The sequence below is a fragment of the Arvicola amphibius genome, chromosome 9, assembly GCF_903992535.2.
Source record: "Arvicola amphibius chromosome 9, mArvAmp1.2, whole genome shotgun sequence".
NCBI classification, from domain to species: domain Eukaryota; kingdom Metazoa; phylum Chordata; class Mammalia; order Rodentia; family Cricetidae; genus Arvicola; species Arvicola amphibius.
In genome coordinates, this window is record NC_052055.2 from 70,759,371 (window position 1) to 70,778,668 (window position 19,298).

General features: G+C 44.5%; 1 protein-coding gene across 1 annotated transcript in view; it reads left to right on the top strand.

Moving 5' to 3' along the window:
- The window catches only part of Ubr2 (ubiquitin protein ligase E3 component n-recognin 2), an 80,652-nt gene that overhangs the window by 51,361 nt on the left and 9,993 nt on the right, over nt 1–19,298 (top strand). The window contains 15 exon segments of the mRNA XM_038343591.1: nt 2,315–2,424; nt 2,531–2,611; nt 3,224–3,402; nt 4,000–4,199; nt 5,026–5,119; nt 5,926–6,087; nt 7,972–8,075; nt 9,505–9,583; nt 12,864–13,012; nt 14,257–14,312; nt 14,460–14,556; nt 14,729–14,796; nt 15,976–16,111; nt 16,832–16,922; nt 18,622–18,752. Of these exon segments, the coding sequence (XP_038199519.1) occupies nt 2,315–2,424; nt 2,531–2,611; nt 3,224–3,402; nt 4,000–4,199; nt 5,026–5,119; nt 5,926–6,087; nt 7,972–8,075; nt 9,505–9,583; nt 12,864–13,012; nt 14,257–14,312; nt 14,460–14,556; nt 14,729–14,796; nt 15,976–16,111; nt 16,832–16,922; nt 18,622–18,752 (1,737 nt within the window).

Sequence of the window (19,298 nt, forward strand, 5' to 3'; positions counted from 1 at the left end):
TCTGTGCACGCTAGAGTTCACTAAAACACCTTGAAAACTGGCGATGAGTCAACTGCTCCGCCTTCCAAGGCTCACATTAACTCGAGATCTAATGGGCTGCCGGAGGAGTCACTTACTGTGGGTCCCTGTATGAAATTGGTGTCGCACATAATGTTACCCTCGAGGAGAAACACAAGCAATTTCATTCATTTATGTTTGCTAGTAAGCGTTAGCTTAAAAACGGGGGGGGGGGGGGGGGTGTTTCTGGCTTCTTCTGGGCAGCGGTCAAAATTGAAAGGTTGCTGGATGGGGGATTTAGATTCTAGCTTTATATAATTTGACTTTTTGTGTTGTTGCTGTTTAATTTTTAATTATGTGACTTAAAAGGCCAGGGAGATGTTCTTTTGTGACTTTTTGTTTTAAAATTTTTTCCAGCCAATCCTGCGTTCAAGCCTCAGTACATATATATACACTAACAGGTTTTTTTTCAAGATTTATATGTTTACATGTTAGCTGTGGTGTGATATCATACACACATATAACAGAAGCTGAGGGACTTGTATAGTAACACCATATACATACCCCTGGACTTCACCAGTTAATACTTGGTGTATTTGTTTTTATGTGTATTTATTTATTTATTGAGGCAGAGGCCCGCTATGTAAGCCTGGCTGGTTTTGTATAGACCAGGCTGACCACAGACTCACAGAGACCTGCCTGCTTTTGCATCCTGAGTGCTGCTGTTAACGGAGTGTACCACTGTGCCTGGTTTAATAGTTCACTTGTTTTGTTTTTTATTTTTTTAAGATGGGCTTTGTAGTTTGTCCTAGCTAGTTCTGGAGCTTGCTATGTAGACCAGTCTGGCCTCAAACTCACAGAGAATCTGCCAGCCTCTGCCTCCCAAATGCTAAGATTAAAGGGCGTGCTCCCCCACTGCTTGGCCAATGCTGAAAAATTCGTTTAGAATAAGCACTCATTCTGTTACTCTTGTAGGTTGCAACTATGAATCTGTATTGTTTAGGATTTTAAAAAATCTGTCTTGTGGATTTTATATAGTCATTCATGTTGTTTGGATCAGATTGTGCCATTTTCTGCCCATGGTAGCCCACACATTCAACTTCTGTGTTTCTCTTTGCTACCAAAGATGATAGGCTCAACTTGTGCTTTTTCTGCCTAGCTCATCAGCAGCCATTTACTAAGATGTTTATGGATGAATTCATGGTGCTGGGATGGGAATGTAGGAATTTCTGGGTTGAAAGGATTATTTCTGTAACTTCTTTCTTTTAAATGATGGTGAATGTTTTATTGCTCTGCAAGAGAAGGGTAGGAAGAACCAAGAAGTGGTCCTGTGTTGGGGGATATTTGATCACACAGTGAACCCAGAGTTAGCATTTACATTAATTAAATAAAATCAACTTTGGGTCAGGAGTCTGAATTAGCAGCTAGTTGATAGAAAGTAATCCTAGAGCATCAGAGGGCATGGGGAAAGAGAGAGATGCACCAGGAGTAATGGGGGAGGGATTTGGAGTGGAGTGGCTTTTTTGTTTTGGCTACTTGCTACTCATCCTCTCTGGGCTATCAGGTTTTCATCCCAGCCTTTGAATCTCAAGCTGTATTATAACTAGAATGATAGAGATTTAGTTAAAGCTACCTTTAGTGACAGCATCAGAGCCATTGTGTATGGGAACAGAATTCCCACCAGGCTGCAGCGTGAGCAGCTGGGAGAGAAGCAAGCCTGTTAACTTCAGAGTCGCAGTTGCTGGCTGAAATAGCAGTAGATTAAGGTGCAGCCACTTGTGACGAAGATGAGCAGCAGTCCTGTTTGTCATGACACGTCTGGTTTCTTTCTTTGCTCCCATGCATGCCTAAGAGCAGAGGGAGAAGCTGCCTCTGCCCACTGCATATATGTTTTGCTTTTCATAGGTGCCAGCCCTTCTGCATTCTGTCTACTGGCATTTTCCCCGTGAGTTCACATCCATCCTTCTGCCTCCTTTGGCTGTGATGCTTGTGTTTTCCAATAACCACACAAAAAAATCTCTCTGAATCCATTCATTCTCTCATTGCTATAAGGTGTCAGTGTCCAGGGGGTGGATCCCAGGGGCTGGGTAGCTAACTAGTCTAGCCAATCACTGAACTCCAGGCCCAGCATGGGAGCCTATCTCAAAAAATAAGTAAAGAACACCAGCAAGGCAGCTGGCCTCTGGCTCCCACACACACACACAGTTCAGTGTATTAAGTGATAGGCGGCAGTGTTGTAGGCAGTCACATTCTCTTCTGTAGGAGTGAGTGCTATGAAGTATGAGCTGGTTTTGTGCCTTCTGTTTCTTTTTCTCAGAACCTGGTGATGCACCAAATAACTCCCCGAGCATCCTCGCTATGCTGGAGACGCTGCAGAATGCTCCCTCCCTGGAAGCCCACAAAGACATGATTAGGTGGTTGTTAAAGGTAACATTTCCACATTGCTTGGCAGCTTGTGAGAAACAGCAAATGCTTGTTATTTGTAATAATGTCTCTTAACTTCAGGATAATAGAGGGTTTTTTTTTTTTTCAGATGTTTAATGCAATTAAGAAGATAAGAGAGAGTTCATCCACCAGTCCTGTGGCAGAGACAGAAGGAACCATAATGGAAGAGGTAGTAAAAAGAAGCTAAGCCAGGTGGTGATGGCGCACGCCTTTAATTCCAGCACTTGAGAAGCAAAGACAGGTGGATCTCTGAGTTCTAGGCCAGCTTGGTCTACAGAGCGAGTTCCAGGACAACCAAGGATATGCAGAGAAACCCAATCTTGAAAAAAAAAAAAAAACAAAAAAGCAAGTTAGATCCAGGCATGCCAGCATATCCCATTAGCCCCAGCACTCAGGAAGCAGAAGCAGGTTAATCTTTGAGTTCGAGGCTATTCTGGTCATTCCAGACCTGCCAAAGCTGTAACATATTGAAACCGTGTCTCAAAAAAAAAAAAAAAAAAAAAAAAAACTAATAATACAAAAAACTTTAGCAGGTTAGTATGAAAAAATTAGGTTTCTCTGCAGTAAGGCAGTAGTTGATACCATTCATGAAAGTTAAATTCCAAAAGATTCATATATTATAACCTGTAGCAATGGTCTAGTTTGTCCTTTCCCTTAGTACCTTAAATTGATTCTTGCATTTAAATAAGATGATGATGGAGTGGCTCTTATTACAGTACAGATGCTTTGCTTAGGGGAAAGACTGTCTAACCTCCAACAGACTAACTGAGCATCTTTCCAGAGCTCAAGAGACAAAGACAAAGCAGAGAGGAAAAGGAAAGCAGAGATTGCTAGACTGCGCCGGGAGAAGATCATGGCCCAGATGTCTGAGATGCAGCGGCACTTTATTGATGAGAACAAAGAGCTGTTCCAGCAGACCACAGAGCTGGACACCTCTGCCTCTGCCACTCTTGACAGCGGGTAAACAAAATAATGACTTAAGACTTAATCATTAGTTGTTTGGTATGCTTTTAATCCTGTCATAATGAGTAGAAGTGGTAGTCTCCATTAAAAGACATCCACTTCTAGGCCAGGGAAATAGAAATAGCCCAAGATCAGCCAGTAAACTGTGTACCAGACAAACACGGATCTGAGTTTTCTCCCAGAGCTAAAGCTGGCGCGTGGTTTTGTACCCCAGTGCTGGGGAGGTAGAGACGGGCTGTTCTGGGGGCGATGGCCAGGCAGCCTAACTCGTCAGCAAACTCCAGGCAAGTGAGAGGTCCTGCACCTGGGGTTGACCTGCGGCCCCCACACACACGCATATGCACACAAAGAAATCTCTAGCTCTGGGTCATGTGTGTATCTACCTAGAGTATGTTCATGAAAGGTTGAACACTGGTATGTGCTGCAGGCTGATTGCTCTAAGATTAGAGGTCATGTTGAAGCACATGAAAGACTCATACCACTTAGTGTTATAAAAGTCATGGGTTCAACATATGTCTGTCCGGAATCTATCACTAATGATTATAAAGAAACTGCTTCGACTCACTCAGTGTCCTTATAACCTTTTTATTGCAGCCCTCTGGTTTCAGATACAGCACTCACAGCATTAGGCCCAGCACAGACACAGGTTCCTGATCAGAGACAGTGTGTCACCTGCATATTGTGCCAAGAGGAGCAAGAAGTTACTGTGGAAAGCAAGGCAATGGTCTTGGCAGCATTTGTTCAGAGATCAACTGTACTGTCAAAAGACAGAACTAAATTCATTCAAGATCCAGGTAAGTTCTAGCTTTTTATTAGATTTTAACAGTTTCATTGACAGAATACAAGCAGCCTCCGTGCCAGGCATCATGATTCACATCTTAATCCCTGTACTCAGAGACTGAGGCCAGAGGATAGCTCTGAGTTCAAGGCCAGACAGGGCTAGAGTATAAGACTGTGTCTTAACACATCCCTCAGAATTTCTTCTCTGAGCTCAGGGCATGAGGCATGGAACTGGACTCTCTTAGCAACCAAAGCTTCATGATCCTTTATTACCCGGAGTGTATATCAAAACTCCTAGGTGCTCAAGTCCCTGTATAAGATGGTATAGTGCTAAGGAGGAAGCTCAGGAGCTGAACACTTGCTTTCTGGGAGTGCGGGTCTGGCTTTCATCCATAACACTGAGGAGGGGAAACCCTGCTCAAATGCATAGGATTTGCATGCAGTCTTGGTGACTCTTCTAGATACTTGATCTCTAGATTGTAGTTTCGATGCTGTATAATGAGAATGACGGACATGAGGAGGGTATTGAGCTCCTGTGGAGTGTGCCTTGTACATGTTGGTCTGCCTTCTATGGACACCACAGACACAGCTTGTGGAGGGCCAGCTATCTAGTGCGCTTTCAACCTCACACACAGTCAGGGCTGTTGTCTTCACAGGTATTGAGAATTACAAGAGTCTCGAGTTTTAGTTACCAAAGTCTTGCCTGGATTGGTGCTATCTAAAGTCAGAGTAAATTAGCACTTCCTCACCCAGGTCTTCACAAACCTAAGGGTCCACGTTGATCATAGAAAAGTTAAATGCTTAGAGTTTTGTTTTTTATATCTTTGTTTTATAATGCAGAAAAATATGATCCATTATTCATGCACCCTGATCTGTCTTGCGGAACACACACTGGTAGCTGTGGACACGTTATGCATGCCCATTGTTGGCAAAGGTAATTTATATTCTTATATATTCTTATATTACTCAAGAGAAGCCATCTGAAGGCTCGGAATTAACTTTTAAAGCAAAGGAAGTTTTATTCTAGGGGTGGGGATAAGAACTAAAGATACTAGCAAACTTCTATGTATTTGCCTAATAAATACTTGCTTTGTAATGGATGTAAAGGATTAGTAAGAAACTTGAGAGTGACAGGTACATTTTAATATAACTTTGTATCAGATCTACATCATCCCTCCAGAGAAGAGACCAGCTCTCCATTAGGTAACAAGATGGAAGGACAGAAAGATTTGGTACAGTAGGGTGAACTCTCTATCATATAGGCTATACGAGTAATGCATTCTTTCTTCAGGTCCAAGATGAACAGCTCTGAATCCCACAGGTGTTAGTGCATGCTTTGTGGCTCCCGAGGCTATAGCGACTCTGCCGAAAGGGGGCCCCCTCTCCTTGCTCTGCCCTGGTGCTTCATGTGCTCTCCAGCACTGTGCTTACTCTTAGTGTGGCTGCCCCAGACCAGCTGTGAGGAAAAGGCCAGACAGTGAGCACAAGAAGTGACTCTTCCCTCTCTTGAAATGCTTATTAGATCAGTCAGGTTTTGTTGTTGTTTACAATGTTTCTGTGTTAGGGCTCAAAATCCACCGTGAAGAGTAAAGTAATTCAGAAATCATACTGCCTGTGTTTAGGACAGTTCTGTCAAGTTTTTAATTGTTTGTGAGAAAAATGACTTGGGATGTTGATGCTTGCACCTCCTGCTGACATAAAACCCGTGGATTTTGACGCCCCTGTTCTCTAATTGTGAAGGTATTTTGATTCCGTTCAAGCTAAAGAGCAGCGAAGGCAGCAGCGACTGCGCTTGCACACTAGCTATGACGTAGAGAATGGCGAGTTCCTCTGTCCCCTCTGCGAGTGCCTGAGCAACACCGTGATCCCCCTGCTGCTTCCACCCAGGACTGCTTTCGGCAGGTGAGCTCTTCCCAGCACTGTGCTACATCAGAGACTGGCTTTGTAGGTGATGGAGGAGGGAGACTCAGCTCTGGGTGTCATGCAGCCCAGATAACCTTCTAAACATGTTACACAGTCATCTCTTCTAGCTGACCTGTGGAGCTTGGTTGTGAGCTGTAAAAGGAAACAAGCCAAAATATAACTTTTTTTATTTCCTCATAAGTGCTACAGAAGATGTACTCTTTGTTTATTCCTGAAAACCTAGTATCTCCTTTATTTCTAGAAGTCTTACTTTAAAAATGTTCCTTCATTCTTCCCAAAGGCAGTCTGTTGTTGGGTGTGGTAGCGCACACCTTTCGTCCCAGCATTTGAGAAGCAGGTAGAGCTCAGAGTTCTAGTCCCGGCTGCTCAGTAAGACTCTGTCTCCAAAATTCAAAAAACAAAAAACAAAAACCTATTTTCTGCTCTCCGTATGTTTCCATGGCATATAGGGCACACACACCATACACAGTGAATAAAATTAAAAGTGAATAAGTGCTGGAGAGATGGCCGAGCCTTAAGAACACTCCTGCTCTCCAGAGGACCCAGGTCCAAGTAAATCCTTAAAAAATAACTGTGTAGGTGTTTAACATAAGTTTTATGAGTATAAGTTACCTATTTCTCTTTCTTTGGATTCAGTTTAGCGCAGAGGTTGTCTTTCTCTTTAGTTTAGGGACTCAGACTTTGTCTTTGGTGCCACAAAACATTTATAGCTGTTGTCAGGTTCTCAGTTAATCTATGCTTTCTGATCACAAAGGAACATTATGGTGCTAACGTACCCGTGTATTTGAACTAGAAAGTATCAGCTGCCTGTGAGGAGAAATTACATTGGTTGGTTTTACCTGTGACTTTGGTGGACAAGTTTTTTATTTCTTACAGCTGTTAATGATGGCATAATAATGATAGCCATAACTGAAGAATGTTGTAGAATAGTCTTTGGAATCTGACACAATTGAGTCCCCCTTAGGACCTACGTCAGGCTGCATAACTCAGTGTCCTTGTGTATAACATGGGCACGGTCATACCTAGAAGCATTTGGAGGATCCGATGGGAGGCTGTGAGCATCTTCCAGTAAGAGCTTTGCTAAGTTTGTCACTAAGCATGTGATGAACGTTTGTGGTATTGGTAATTGTGAGGTTTAAGACATTGTCATATTCCAGTACTAAAAATAAGCAATACTTTCAATGATATTATCATCATTGATCAAAATATAATTTCATTTCTGTTGGCCAGTATCTCTCCTGAATTTTTTGCTTTCATTGCTCGCATTAAACCCATAATCTCACAACGTGTAGGCATCCCCAATCCATCATGTGAAAGTCAAAGGTCAACTTTTGTGAGTCTGTCACCCTGTGGATTCTAGGAATTGAACTCGGGTTGTTGGCTTAGCAGCAAGCCCCTTACTGGCTCAACCATCGCTAGACCCAGATTTTTTTGTTTTTAATACAACAAATTTTCCCGGGTCTAACTTTTTGGTTTTATTTTGTGTGTATGGGTGTCGTGCCTGCATGAGTATCTATGTACCACAGGTGAGCTTGGTGCCCACAGAGGCCAAAAGAGAGTATCAAGTCCTCTGGAATGATGGGTGGTTGTGAGCCACCATAAGGGTGCTGGGAATCAAACCCAGGTCTTCTGTAAGAGCAGCCACTGCTTTTAATTAACCTCTGAGACATCTTACCTACCCCATAAGCTTGATTCTCAAATATTTGAAATGTGTCTAAAATGCATATATTATTCAGGAAAGCTTTTTAAACTTTTTCATTTGCTTTGTTTTTTGAGATTCACCTGCCACCACCACTGGACACCTTTTGTGTACTAATTAAATTAATCAATAAAGCATTAAGTGCTTTCTGTAATCTCTTCTAGGAGGTTAAATTTTTCAGACCAACCAGATCTGACACAGTGGATTAGAACAATATCTCAGCAGATAAAAGCGTTGCAGATGCTTAGGAAAGAAGAAAGTGCCCCTGGTAAGTACTGGAAACCTGTGTGTGTGTGTGTGTGTGTGTGTGTGTGTGTGTGTGTGTGTGTTCATGCTCATGCATACCCATGCCCATACTGTGGTGTACATATGGAGGTCAGAAGAAACGTTTGGGAGTTGATTCTCTCCTACCATGTGGCCTACAGAGACCCAACCCACTGAGCCCTCTCACCAGCCCTGGTGACCTGTTCTTTTTCCTCTAAAGTATAAGTTGGTTGGAAAATGTGTCTCCAAACAAAATTGTTTTTAAAACGAGAGTCTAGAGACATGGCTCAGTGATTCAGAGCACTTGCTGCTCTGGCAAAGGACCTGAGATCGGTTCCCAGCACCCACATCACAGGTTTGCAGCTGCCTCTAACTCCAGGGCCTCCAACACCTCTGCTAGCTTCTGGTGCCTACATACACATCTGCCTCCACTCCCACACACACACAGAGAAATAAAATAAAAATCTTAAAAATATATGAAATAGCAGCTGGAGAGATGGTTTGGTGGTTAACAGCACTGGTTGCTCTCTTAAAACATTTATTACCAGCACCTGCATGGTGGCTGTTTGTAATTTCTAGGGAATCTAACATACCCTTCTGATGTCAGTGGGCACCAGACACACATGGTGCACAAATTTACTTGTAGGCAAAGCACTCATACATATAAAATAAAAATAAATGTTTTAAAAAATATAAATAAGGCTGGGCATAGTTATGCGTGCCTTCAGTCCCAGCACTGGGGAGGCGGAGTCTGGCAGACTTTATCTCAAAAAAAAAAAAAAACAAGAATAAAGTATATAAATAAATAATAAAATCTCTTTATATATTTACAAATGAAACCTTCCATCTTAAAATTTAATGTAAGCTAGTTATGGTGTAACACATCTGTGATCTTGGCACTGGGGAAACTCATACAGAAAGATAATAAAAGGTTATCCTGGGCTACATGGCTTACCCAGGCTCAAGAGAACAATAAAAATAAGTAACCTGATTTGTTCCACTTGTCTGTGTTGCAGTAGAGTACACGTGACTCCTCTTTCTCTGAGAATACACAGCTCATGTTTATAATAGCACTTCTCTCTCGGCCGTTGACAGACTGAGTGGTGAGGGACCAGTGTTAGTTCCCAATGGCAGGAGCAGCGTTTTGTAGGCCCTGCTCTGCGCTCTGTGCTGTAGGAAAGTGTCGTGGCAGGAGTCTGTGGTAGTCTTCACACGTATAGAACACCATCCTCTCGGCTTTTTTTTTTGTGACATCATCGTGAGCAACTATAGATAACGCAGGTCAGCCATGGCTGCTCTTGTTCTTTGTGCGGACACTTTGGCAGTTTGTAGTCATGGAATTTCTTTCAGGTTTTTATTTGTTTGCCTACATGGCAGAAATACATAAAGATTATGTTCTGCTGAATAACTATATAAAATGCCTATTTCTACAGATGCTCCCTCTTCAGAGAATGTAGAAGACATGGGTGAAGTACATGTCCCAGAAGGCTTCAGGCCTGATTTTCAGCCTAAGTGAGTACACGGTACCCTTCCTTTCAGTCTAGCCCTTGAAAAGTTAAGCAAGCTGTTGGTGGAGCGTGTCTTGGCAGGCCTGAGGCTTGGAATGTTGAATCTTGAAGTTCACATGGTGCGTGTTGTTCATTGTAACCGACTAGCAAAGCTGCTCGTGACCCCTTGAGGGATCAATGACCCTTTCACAGGGGACGAGTATAGATATCCTGTATCTGCTTATTTCTTGTTTGCTTAGGTAATATTATATCCTTCTAGAGTCTTTGATGGAGTTGAAGAATGGTTAGTTATAGTTAGTTTTCCTTAGTTATGATAAAAGATAAATAAATATTGTAACTGTAATTCTTGCTTGATAACTGTTTTGTTATATATAATTTTACTATGTTAAAGTTAAAGCCTTTCTTTTTTGTTTAAACAGAAAAAGGGGAAATGATGTAGGAGTGTCTTATATCTATCTGTTGTTTCATTGGTTAATTAATAAAGAAACTGCTTGGCCAGATAGGTCAGAACATAGGTGGGTGGAGTAGACAGAACAGAATGCTGGGAGGAAGGCAGGGAGGCAGACACTTCAGGCAGTCGCCATGACTCTCCTATCCGAGATGGATGCAGGCTAGAATCTTCCTCGTAAGCCACCACCTCATGGTGCTACACAGATTACTAAATATGGGTTATTCAAGATGTGAGAGTTAGCCAGTAAGAGGCTAGAGCTAATGAGCCAAGCAGTATTTAAGTAAATACAGTTTGTGTGTTATTTTGGGTGTAAAGCTAACGGTGGGGGAGTAGGGCGGGAAGAAAAGCAGGCCTGCCACAGCTTCTCACTGCAAATGTTTACATTGAGTCATAACAGTTGCAAAATTAGTTACAAAGTAGCAAGGAAATAATTTTATGGTTGAGATCACCCCAGATTGAGGAGCTGAGTTGAAGTGCTGCAACATTAAGAAGGGTGAGAGCCACTGATGTAGAGGTTTCACCCTGATCAGCACCTGCTGCTCCACAGTGTCAACTGCCGTTGTGTCCCTGATATCATCACGGCGTCTTAACCCAGGCCACTGAGCTCCACCAGGGTTTAGGCCTCTTTCTGATCGACACTTTTCCCTTAGTCACCCAGACTCCTACTTCGTTGTACCCAGGAACCAGTTAGTTACGGTGCCACTGCTCATTCTGTGTGAATGAGGGATTCCTTAACCTGTGTGCCTCACTCCCTCATCCCTGACAGGAGGGAGTTCAGGTTGTAAGGGCGAGGTGACAACAATGTAAGGCCTTTTGGGGTCTGCGCCTGTCATGTCCCAAGTGACCCAGCAGACAGACACAGAAGGCCTGTGATGTGGAGAGGCTCAGCCTGTGCTGCTGTGCTTCCCCGAGTCCTGGGTTTGTCTTTTCCAGTACTGATGTCTAGACCCTCCATAACCTTCCTTCTGCGCTTTCTGTGACCTATGCTGGATACTGAACTCAGGGCCCTATGAACACCAGGCATGTGCCCTACCTCTGAGCTGTATCTCCAGCTCTATTCCATGTTTTGAATTCAGTGATACCTTGTTGTCAGATAAGATCATTTGGGGAGGGGTTAAGTCAGTGGTCAGCCTCTGCATTGTGTGTTCTAGTACTGCTCTGTGTGTTGGAAGGACCTCCATCCTGTAGCAGCCAGTCTCTCCTGCAGCTTTGGCTCCTTGTCTTCCTAAGCTTGCTGCCCTGCAAAGTATGGCTGTTTCTGGGTGGTGCTGTGATTCTGACGCAGGCCTGGCCCTTGCTTTTCCATGCCCTCAGACCCATCAGATACCTTCTGTCCCAGAGGTATTGCTCCAACCCACGCCCTGCCCCCAGTCTTCTGCACCGTGAGGACTGCACAGCAGTCCTTGCACTTGTCCTTGGCCGTGTGTGTGTGTGTGTGTGTGTGTGTGTGTGTGTGTGTGTGTGTGCGTGCGTGCGCGCGCGCGCGCGTGCGCGTGTTTGTTTTTGTTTGAGATTTTGTTTATCAAGTAGTGTTCTGTCTGCACGTATTCCTGCAGACCAGAAGAGGGCACCAGTTCTCATTATAGACAGTTGTGAGCCATCTTATGGTTGCTGGAAATTGAACTCAGGACCTCTGGAAGAACAGTCAGTGCTCTTAACCTCTGAGACATCTTTTCAGCCCTGTTTTTGGGGGTTTGGTGTTTTTTTTTTTTTTTTTAAGAGATTTATTTATTTATTATGTATACAACATTCTGCCTCCATGTATGCCCACATGCCAGAAGAGGGCGCCAGATCTCATTACAGATGGTTGTGAGCCACCATGTGGTTGCTGGGAATTGAACTCACGACCTCTGGAAGAGCAGCCAGTGCTCTTAACCCTGAGCCATCTCTCCAGCCCCTGTTTTTTGTTTTTGAGACAGGGTCTCACTGGGTAGCCCTGGCTGGTTACATACTCATGGTGGCACCTCCCCTTTGGGAGTGGCCATGCACTACCATATGGGATTTTGTGGATCTGTTGAGAAAAAAGTGACATTTTGAACTCCGGTTCCTTGCCACTAGTTTGAACTCTTGACATCTTTCCTTGTCTGAGATGTTTAAAATGTCCTTCTGATATCTCTTCCTTTTATGTGACTTCTTAGTCATTGGGCGGTTTTTGTAACCCTTCCTTCTGTGTCTCTCACTGCTGAGCCTTTGTGGTGTCTTGAGTGTCTCCCTTGGCCCTCTATTTACCTATGTTGGCCTTCTTAGCTCTCCTCATGGTCTCAGCAGGTGTTCTGGCCTGGCTTCCTTTGCCCGCCCACCCATCCATGCTGCGAATTGGACCCAAAGCTGCGCTCACACATTGACTAAGCCATCTATCTCCCAGTCCAAGTTTAGTTTCTGCTTGCTAACTTAAGTGAGTGTTACGACCTTTCCTTCCATCTGCCTTGGCCTTGGGTAGCTATTTAACAGTAAGCCATAGACGCCCAGCCCTGCTGAGCCAGTCAGAGCTTGCTGAGTCTCACAACAAGGTCAGTAGCCACCACCAGCTTTTGAATCAGGGACTCACTGACATCAGTGTGAGAACAGCGTTCCTCTAGGGTTCAGTTCTGCGGCTGTCGGGGATCTTGCCTGAGGCTCAGTCAGCAGTTCCATGGTGCAGACAGCAGATGGACCTGCTTGCCCCTTCAGTCCTGCGCCTTTCCTCTGCTCATGCCCAGAACATAATCCCTCAGTCAACACAGTGCCATCTAGCCCTCTCTGGATATGTTAATTGGTTTGATTGCAGCACAGAACAGAGCAACTGAGAGAGAGCCATGTGTGCAACTTTTGAACTAAACCTGTGTTTACACAGGAACCCGTATTCTGATAGCATAAAAGAAATGCTCACAACATTTGGAACGGCTACTTACAAGGTGGGACTGAAGGTTCATCCCAATGAAGAGGACCCCCGCGTGCCCGCCATGTGCTGGGGGAGCTGTGCGTACACCATCCAGAGCACAGGTGAGACACTCCCGTGTGCTTCCTCAAGGCACAGAGCAAGCTGGGTGTGCTGACACGCTCCTTAATCCAAGGCCGAGGTAGGCAGGTCTCTCTGAGTTTGAAGCCACTCTGGTTTATAGAGTTCCAGGACAGCCAGGACTTCAAAGTGAGACCCCTGCCATAAAAAAAAACGAAAACAGCCAGGCAGTGGTGGTGCATACCATTAATCTCAGCACTTAGGAGGCAGAGGCAGGGTTTAAGGTCTAGGACAACCAGAGCTACACAGAGAAACCCTGTCTTTAAAAAAAATGAGGGAAGGGAGGGAGGGAGGGAGGGGAGGGGAGGGAGGGAGGGAAGGAGGGAGGGAGGAAACCATAAAGAACTGTGCTTAGAAGAGCCGGCCTTTTGAACACCAGGTACCAGTGTGGTGCACAGATGATGGGCGTGCAGGCCGACACTCACACGTAGACGTTCTTAATGAGTGTTTAGTGTAAAGAAGTAATAAAAGAAAACAAGAAAGCGTTGTAGACCAGCAAAATGCCGGTCTGTTTGACAATATAAATAAGTACAGCAACAGAAACAAATGAGATGGTGCTTATGAGTTGAGGGACCCGTTAGGGTTTTTTTCTTAATTTTATGTGTACAAATGTTTGCCTGCATGTGTGTCTGTGTACTGTGTACTGTGTGTCACAGTACTGTGTACTGTGTGTGAACCTAGTATCTGAAAAGGCCAGAACTGGGCATCGGATCCCCTGAAACTAGAATTACAGATAGTTGTGAGCTACCAAGTGGGTGCTGGGAACCAAACCCAAGTACTCTGCAAGAACAGCAAGTACACTGGGCATGGTGGCACACGGTGTAATCCCAGCACTGGGGAGGCAGAGGCAGGTGGATCTCTGAATTCGAAGCCAGCCTGGTCTATAGGACAAGTTATTTTTTTCTTTCATCCAAAGTGAATTCTTGAAAAATGACTTAAAGATGGTAAAAATCTTGCTGGGTATAGTGGTACCTTTATTCCCAGCACTCAGGAGGTAGAGACAGGGTGATTCAAGGCCAGCCTGATCTGCAGAGCGAGTTCCAGTACAGCCAGGGATATACATAGAAACACTATGAAGGGGGGGAGGGGATGATGCTAAAACCTGACAAAATTGCATTCTCTTCAGAAATAATAGAATTTATTCAAAAATGTGCAAAGAAAGTAGCTTTTAAGAAAATAAAATATACATGGTGTTCAATTTACCTTCTTAACCATTTTTAATCCTCAGAAAGAATTTTGAGTGCTGAAGAGAAGCCGCTATTTGGACCTCTGCCTTGTAGACTGGTAAGAGCACTCAGTCCTCTCAGTAAAGCCCGTTTTCTGTACAGATGCTAGAGAACTTGTTTGTGGGCTAGCGGGACTCGCCTTTTGTTTGTTTCATAGTATATTTTTAGAAGGGGTCTGGTAACTGTAAAGACTTCTTTCTTTCAGGACGACTGTCTCAGGTCTCTGACACGATTTGCAGCAGCACATTGGACAGTGGCGTCACTTCCCGTGGTGCAAGGGCACTTCTGTAAACTCTTCGCATGTGAGTGTCCAGTGTCTGTGACCATCTGTGTTCCAGCAGCTTCTGGTCCTTAGGAATGTTATCTGTAGAAGTCTAACGTCTCCATCCCAATGAAGGGTTTGCTCTGTGCTTCTTCTCTGCTGATGCTGGTGTCTGCAGTGTGCTAATGTAATGTGTCTTCTTCCATCTCTAGCCTTGGTGCCTAATGACAACTATGAAGACCTCCCGTGCATATTAGACATCGACATGTTTCATTTACTGGTGGGTGTTTACAGTTTGCTCTGTGTCCTCTTCACCGCACCCCACGACCCTCCCTGGGACTTGACGAGTCTTTAGCCAGAAGGCCCTTGGGAGGCGCTGTCATTGCGGATGTCGGTACATCCGGATCTGGTTAGGGTTTGAGGAGCCTAGGTCCAGGTGTCTGGGTGCGCCTCCTCTCTTATTTGGCTTTGTGACTGAGATCTGTAATACAGCTATCTGCTTTTAACCCACTGAGAGGTAAAGAATAACAATGGCCGGATAAGTGATGCTGCCATCTGTGCACAATCCAGTTAGTGCTTTTGTGCATTCTAGGAACTCTGAACAGATCTGCCCTGCGGTCACAGTAATCAATGACAGACTGCCTCCCTCCCTTTTTGTACTTTTTAAATTAGGGAATGTTCCTTACACAAAACAGTAGCTTTCCCTATGAAATATGATCACATATTTTGATCATATTCACCTCCCCTCTCTCTCTCTCCCTTGTCCCTTTTACTTTCTGGACCCCTCTTCTCCTTTTTATTATTATTATTTTTTTTAATCTAGATACCACAGATGAAAGAAAACATGCTACACATGCTATATTTTTCTTTCTGGTCTCACATATCTCATTTAGTATATCCCTTTCTTTGTACACAACATCACTCCATACTTTTTGTTTGTTTGTTTTTGTTTTCGAGACAGGGTTTCTCTGTTTAGTACTGGCTGCCCTGGAACTCACTTTGTAGACCAGGCTGGCTTAGAACTCACTTGAGGTCTACCTGTCTCTGCCTCCCAAGTGCTGGGATTAAAGGTGTTCCACCACTGCCCGGCATCACTTCATTCTTAATGACTGAATATTACTACCTTGCAAGTTTTATTTGGCATGTGTTCACCACAACTCAAACACGGAGATCATGTCTTCTGATCTCCAAGGATGCATACACAAAAAAATAAATGTTAAGAAATGAAAATACTGTTTTTCTATTTTCTGTCATTACCAGCAGTCTGTTCATGGGAATCCACTGGATACATGAAATAATAGTAACTGGCCCTTCAGGCCTTTCGGCTCCAGTCAGCTCACTGAGCAGTCCTCGTGGGCTTTCAGACGGTGGAGGGCTAAGCTGGGAAGAGATCCCAGGAGAGCACAGAAGTGTGTGGCCATGAGGAGAGGACTGTGCTGATGTTCTGTTTGGTGTCTAGGTGGGCCTGGTGCTCGCATTCCCGGCTCTGCAGTGTCAGGACTTTTCAGGAAGCAGCCTCGGCACTGGAGACCTGCACATCTTCCGTCTGGTTACCATGGCACACATCGTCCAGATCTTACTTACCTCACGTACAGGTGACCCCAGCACTCGCTTTCAGCTTCATGAACTCGAGTTTCTCTGTTTCAAACAAATGTGTTTGCGGGAGAGCAGTAAATAAATCACAGTCGGGTTGCTTACTACTTCTGTTTGTCTTCCTATAAGAAGCTTTCTGAGTTCGAGGCCAGCCTGGTCTACAAGAGTTAGTTCCAGGACAGGCTCTAGAAACTACAGGGAAACCCTGTCTCGAAAAACCAAAAAAAAAAAAAAAAAAAAAAAAAAAAAAAAAAAAGCTTTAAATTAAATTTCTTTCTCCTATGAAAATCCCGTTTTGCTTTTTTTCCATTTAGTTTGTTAATCTGTAAACAACATAAATTAAACCCAGCTGAATGTTGTTTGAGAATACCAGTTTTGTTTTGCCTCACATGTTTCATTAGTACCCCAGTGAGCTTGTTCTTAAGCTATTTTTCCATTCAGGCATCCTGTTTTCAAACAGACCATGTGTTGCTGATAGTCCTCACTGGATGGTAGCTGCAACCCAGGGTGCTAGTTAACACTACCCACAGTACAGTGCTGGCTCAACGGTCAGATGAGATCAGTGCTGCGTGTATACTTGAAAATGAAAATCCTGTGTATTTATAAGACTATTTCCTGTAATATGTGAGTGTGTGGGTATGTGTGAGTGCTTACTGGTACACTTAGCTGCCCTTTCAGCTCACAGTAGGAATGGAAACCACTAGTGTGCCTCTGTCTTTCAGAAGAGAATGGCATGGATCAAGAAAATCCAAGTGGGGAAGAAGAATTAGCTGTTCTCTCTTTGCACAAAACACTTCACCAGTGTACTGGAAGGTGAGACCCCAATCTTTAATGGGTGGTACTTCCCATATGCCAGCGTGGGTCAGTAGGGGTCAGCATGAGAAAGGAATTGGCTTGTTAACCAGGGGAAGTTGCTGTGTGTTACTGTATTAAAGATCTAGGAGTGACACACCTAAGCCTCTGAGAGAAGGATAATAATGTCTGGAGTTTCATGCTTACTTGGTGGTGAGTCCTTCGTTTGCTCAGTCAGATGCCAGCTAGTAGGCAGATGCACTCTGAAGATGCTCCTAAAACATAAGTTATCAGAAATTTCAAAATGCAGATCAGATTAGCACGATGTGTTTGTCAGATGATACAGGAGCAGCAGAAACTCGGTGAGATTATTAGAGAGCACATGCTGCTGTTGCTGTGTCGTGGAACAGCAGTCTCACTTGGGTCTTAACCATGTGAGTCAAGAGCCTGTGGGAGTGAGGGGAAGTGCTTGCTGCATTAACTCAAGGGGCTGGGTTTGAATCCCAGCACTGTGTAAAAAGCCCTGTGGGTGGTGGAGACAGGAGGATTGGTTCCTGATGCTCACTGTCCTCCAGCACAACTCCAGGCTAGGGGAAAGACCCTGCCTCAAAGTAACCAAAGGAGAGTGACACAGAGCAGGCATCCAACATCCTCTTCTGGCCTCTGAGGGACACACATTGGGATACACCATACATACGTATATACACATTAAAGAAAAGTTCTTTGAGTTATCCCATCTGAGAGTCCACACTAATGAGGTAATCTAACACAGAGAAAAGCTTACAAGCATATACCGACATATTCTGGTGTTATTTATGCCAAGAAGGAGCTGAAAGTGAGCCAGATGTTTGTGTAGGGGCATAGTTAATGTTAGTTGTGATCAGTGTTTCTAAAATACAATGGCTGGATTAAAATTATTATAGTATGTAGAATGCTGTAGATTGCTGGTGGTTTAGACTGCAGGTGGCTGCAGCTGTGTAAGACACTGGCTGGAAGTGCTGTGTTGGGAGAGGATGTGGTGGTGTGAACCAGCTGGAAGCGCTGTGTCTGGATAGGATGTGGTGGTGTGAACCAGCTGGAAACACTGTGTCGGGATAGGATGTGGTGGTGTAAACCAGCTGGAAGAGCTGTGTCGGGAGAGGATGTGGTGGTGTGAACCAGCTGGAAACACTGTCGGGAGATGTGGTGGTATGAACCAGCTGGAAACACTGTGTCGGGAGAGGATGTGGTGGTGTGAACCAGCTGGAAACACTGCCGGGAGAGGATGTGGTGGTGTGAACCAGCTGGAAACACTGTCGGGAGAGGATGTGGTGGTGTGAACCAGCTGGAAGCGCTGTCGGGAGAGGATGTGGTGATGGAGGCGCTGGGATAACGGCTGGGGTTTTCTTGTGCTTTTTGTTCGGTTTTGATTGTGTGTATGTGTGGGTTTTTGAGATAGGGTTTCTGTGTGTAACAGTCCTAGCTGTCCTGTTGTTGCTTTGTAGACCAGGCTGGCCTCGAACTCACAGAAATCCATCTGCCTCTGCCTCACAAGTGCTGGGGTTAAAGGTGTGCCACCACACCAGTTTGGGTTTTTTATTTTATAATTTTTCAGTACATGTGGCTATATTACTTTGACCCACTCCTCTTAACCATAGCACCATCAATTTCTAGTGTCGGTCTTGTTTGCACTCCGCGCTTTGCTGCAGCAAGCTTTCCTTACTGTCTTTACTCTCCGCAGTGCCTTGGAAGATGCGCCCTCTGGCTGGCACCTGTGGCGGAGCGTCCGGGCTGCCATCACGCCTTTCCTCAAGTGCTCCGCCTTGTTTTTCCATTACTTAAATGGAGTTCCAACCCCACCAGACCTTCAAGGTAGGAAAGTTCATGGTCACCTGCTCCAGCCACGTAAAAGAACGACAGGGCTGGGCATGGCATGGTGATGCCCTCTGATCTCAGTACTGGGGCGCAGAGGAGGGTGACTATGTGAGTTCAAGACAGCCATCGCCACCTAGAGAGACCCTGTCTCAAAGATGAAAATAAAAAAAATAATAAAAATAAAATGAAAAGTAGAATAAAGATAAGTTAGAAAATATGAAATGGCTGGACACAGAGTTCAGAGGTGATGCTTGCTCGGCACACTCAGACCTGAGTTCATCCCCAACACTCACAAAACAAAACAATAAACAAATACGCTTGATTACTGAGAGCACAGGTAACTGGCGGGAAAACATCTGCCTACAGAACGCCCGTGCACAGCTTTGCATGCGTGCTCTGCCTCTGAGTCCCAAGAAGCTCCTAACTGTGAGAGCCTCTGTGAATGAGCATTTACACAGTGCTTTAGGTCTCAGAAATGCCTGTTTGTGTCGGTTTCTGTTACCCACAGCACGGTTCCGTTTATCTATTACTCATAAACTAGGT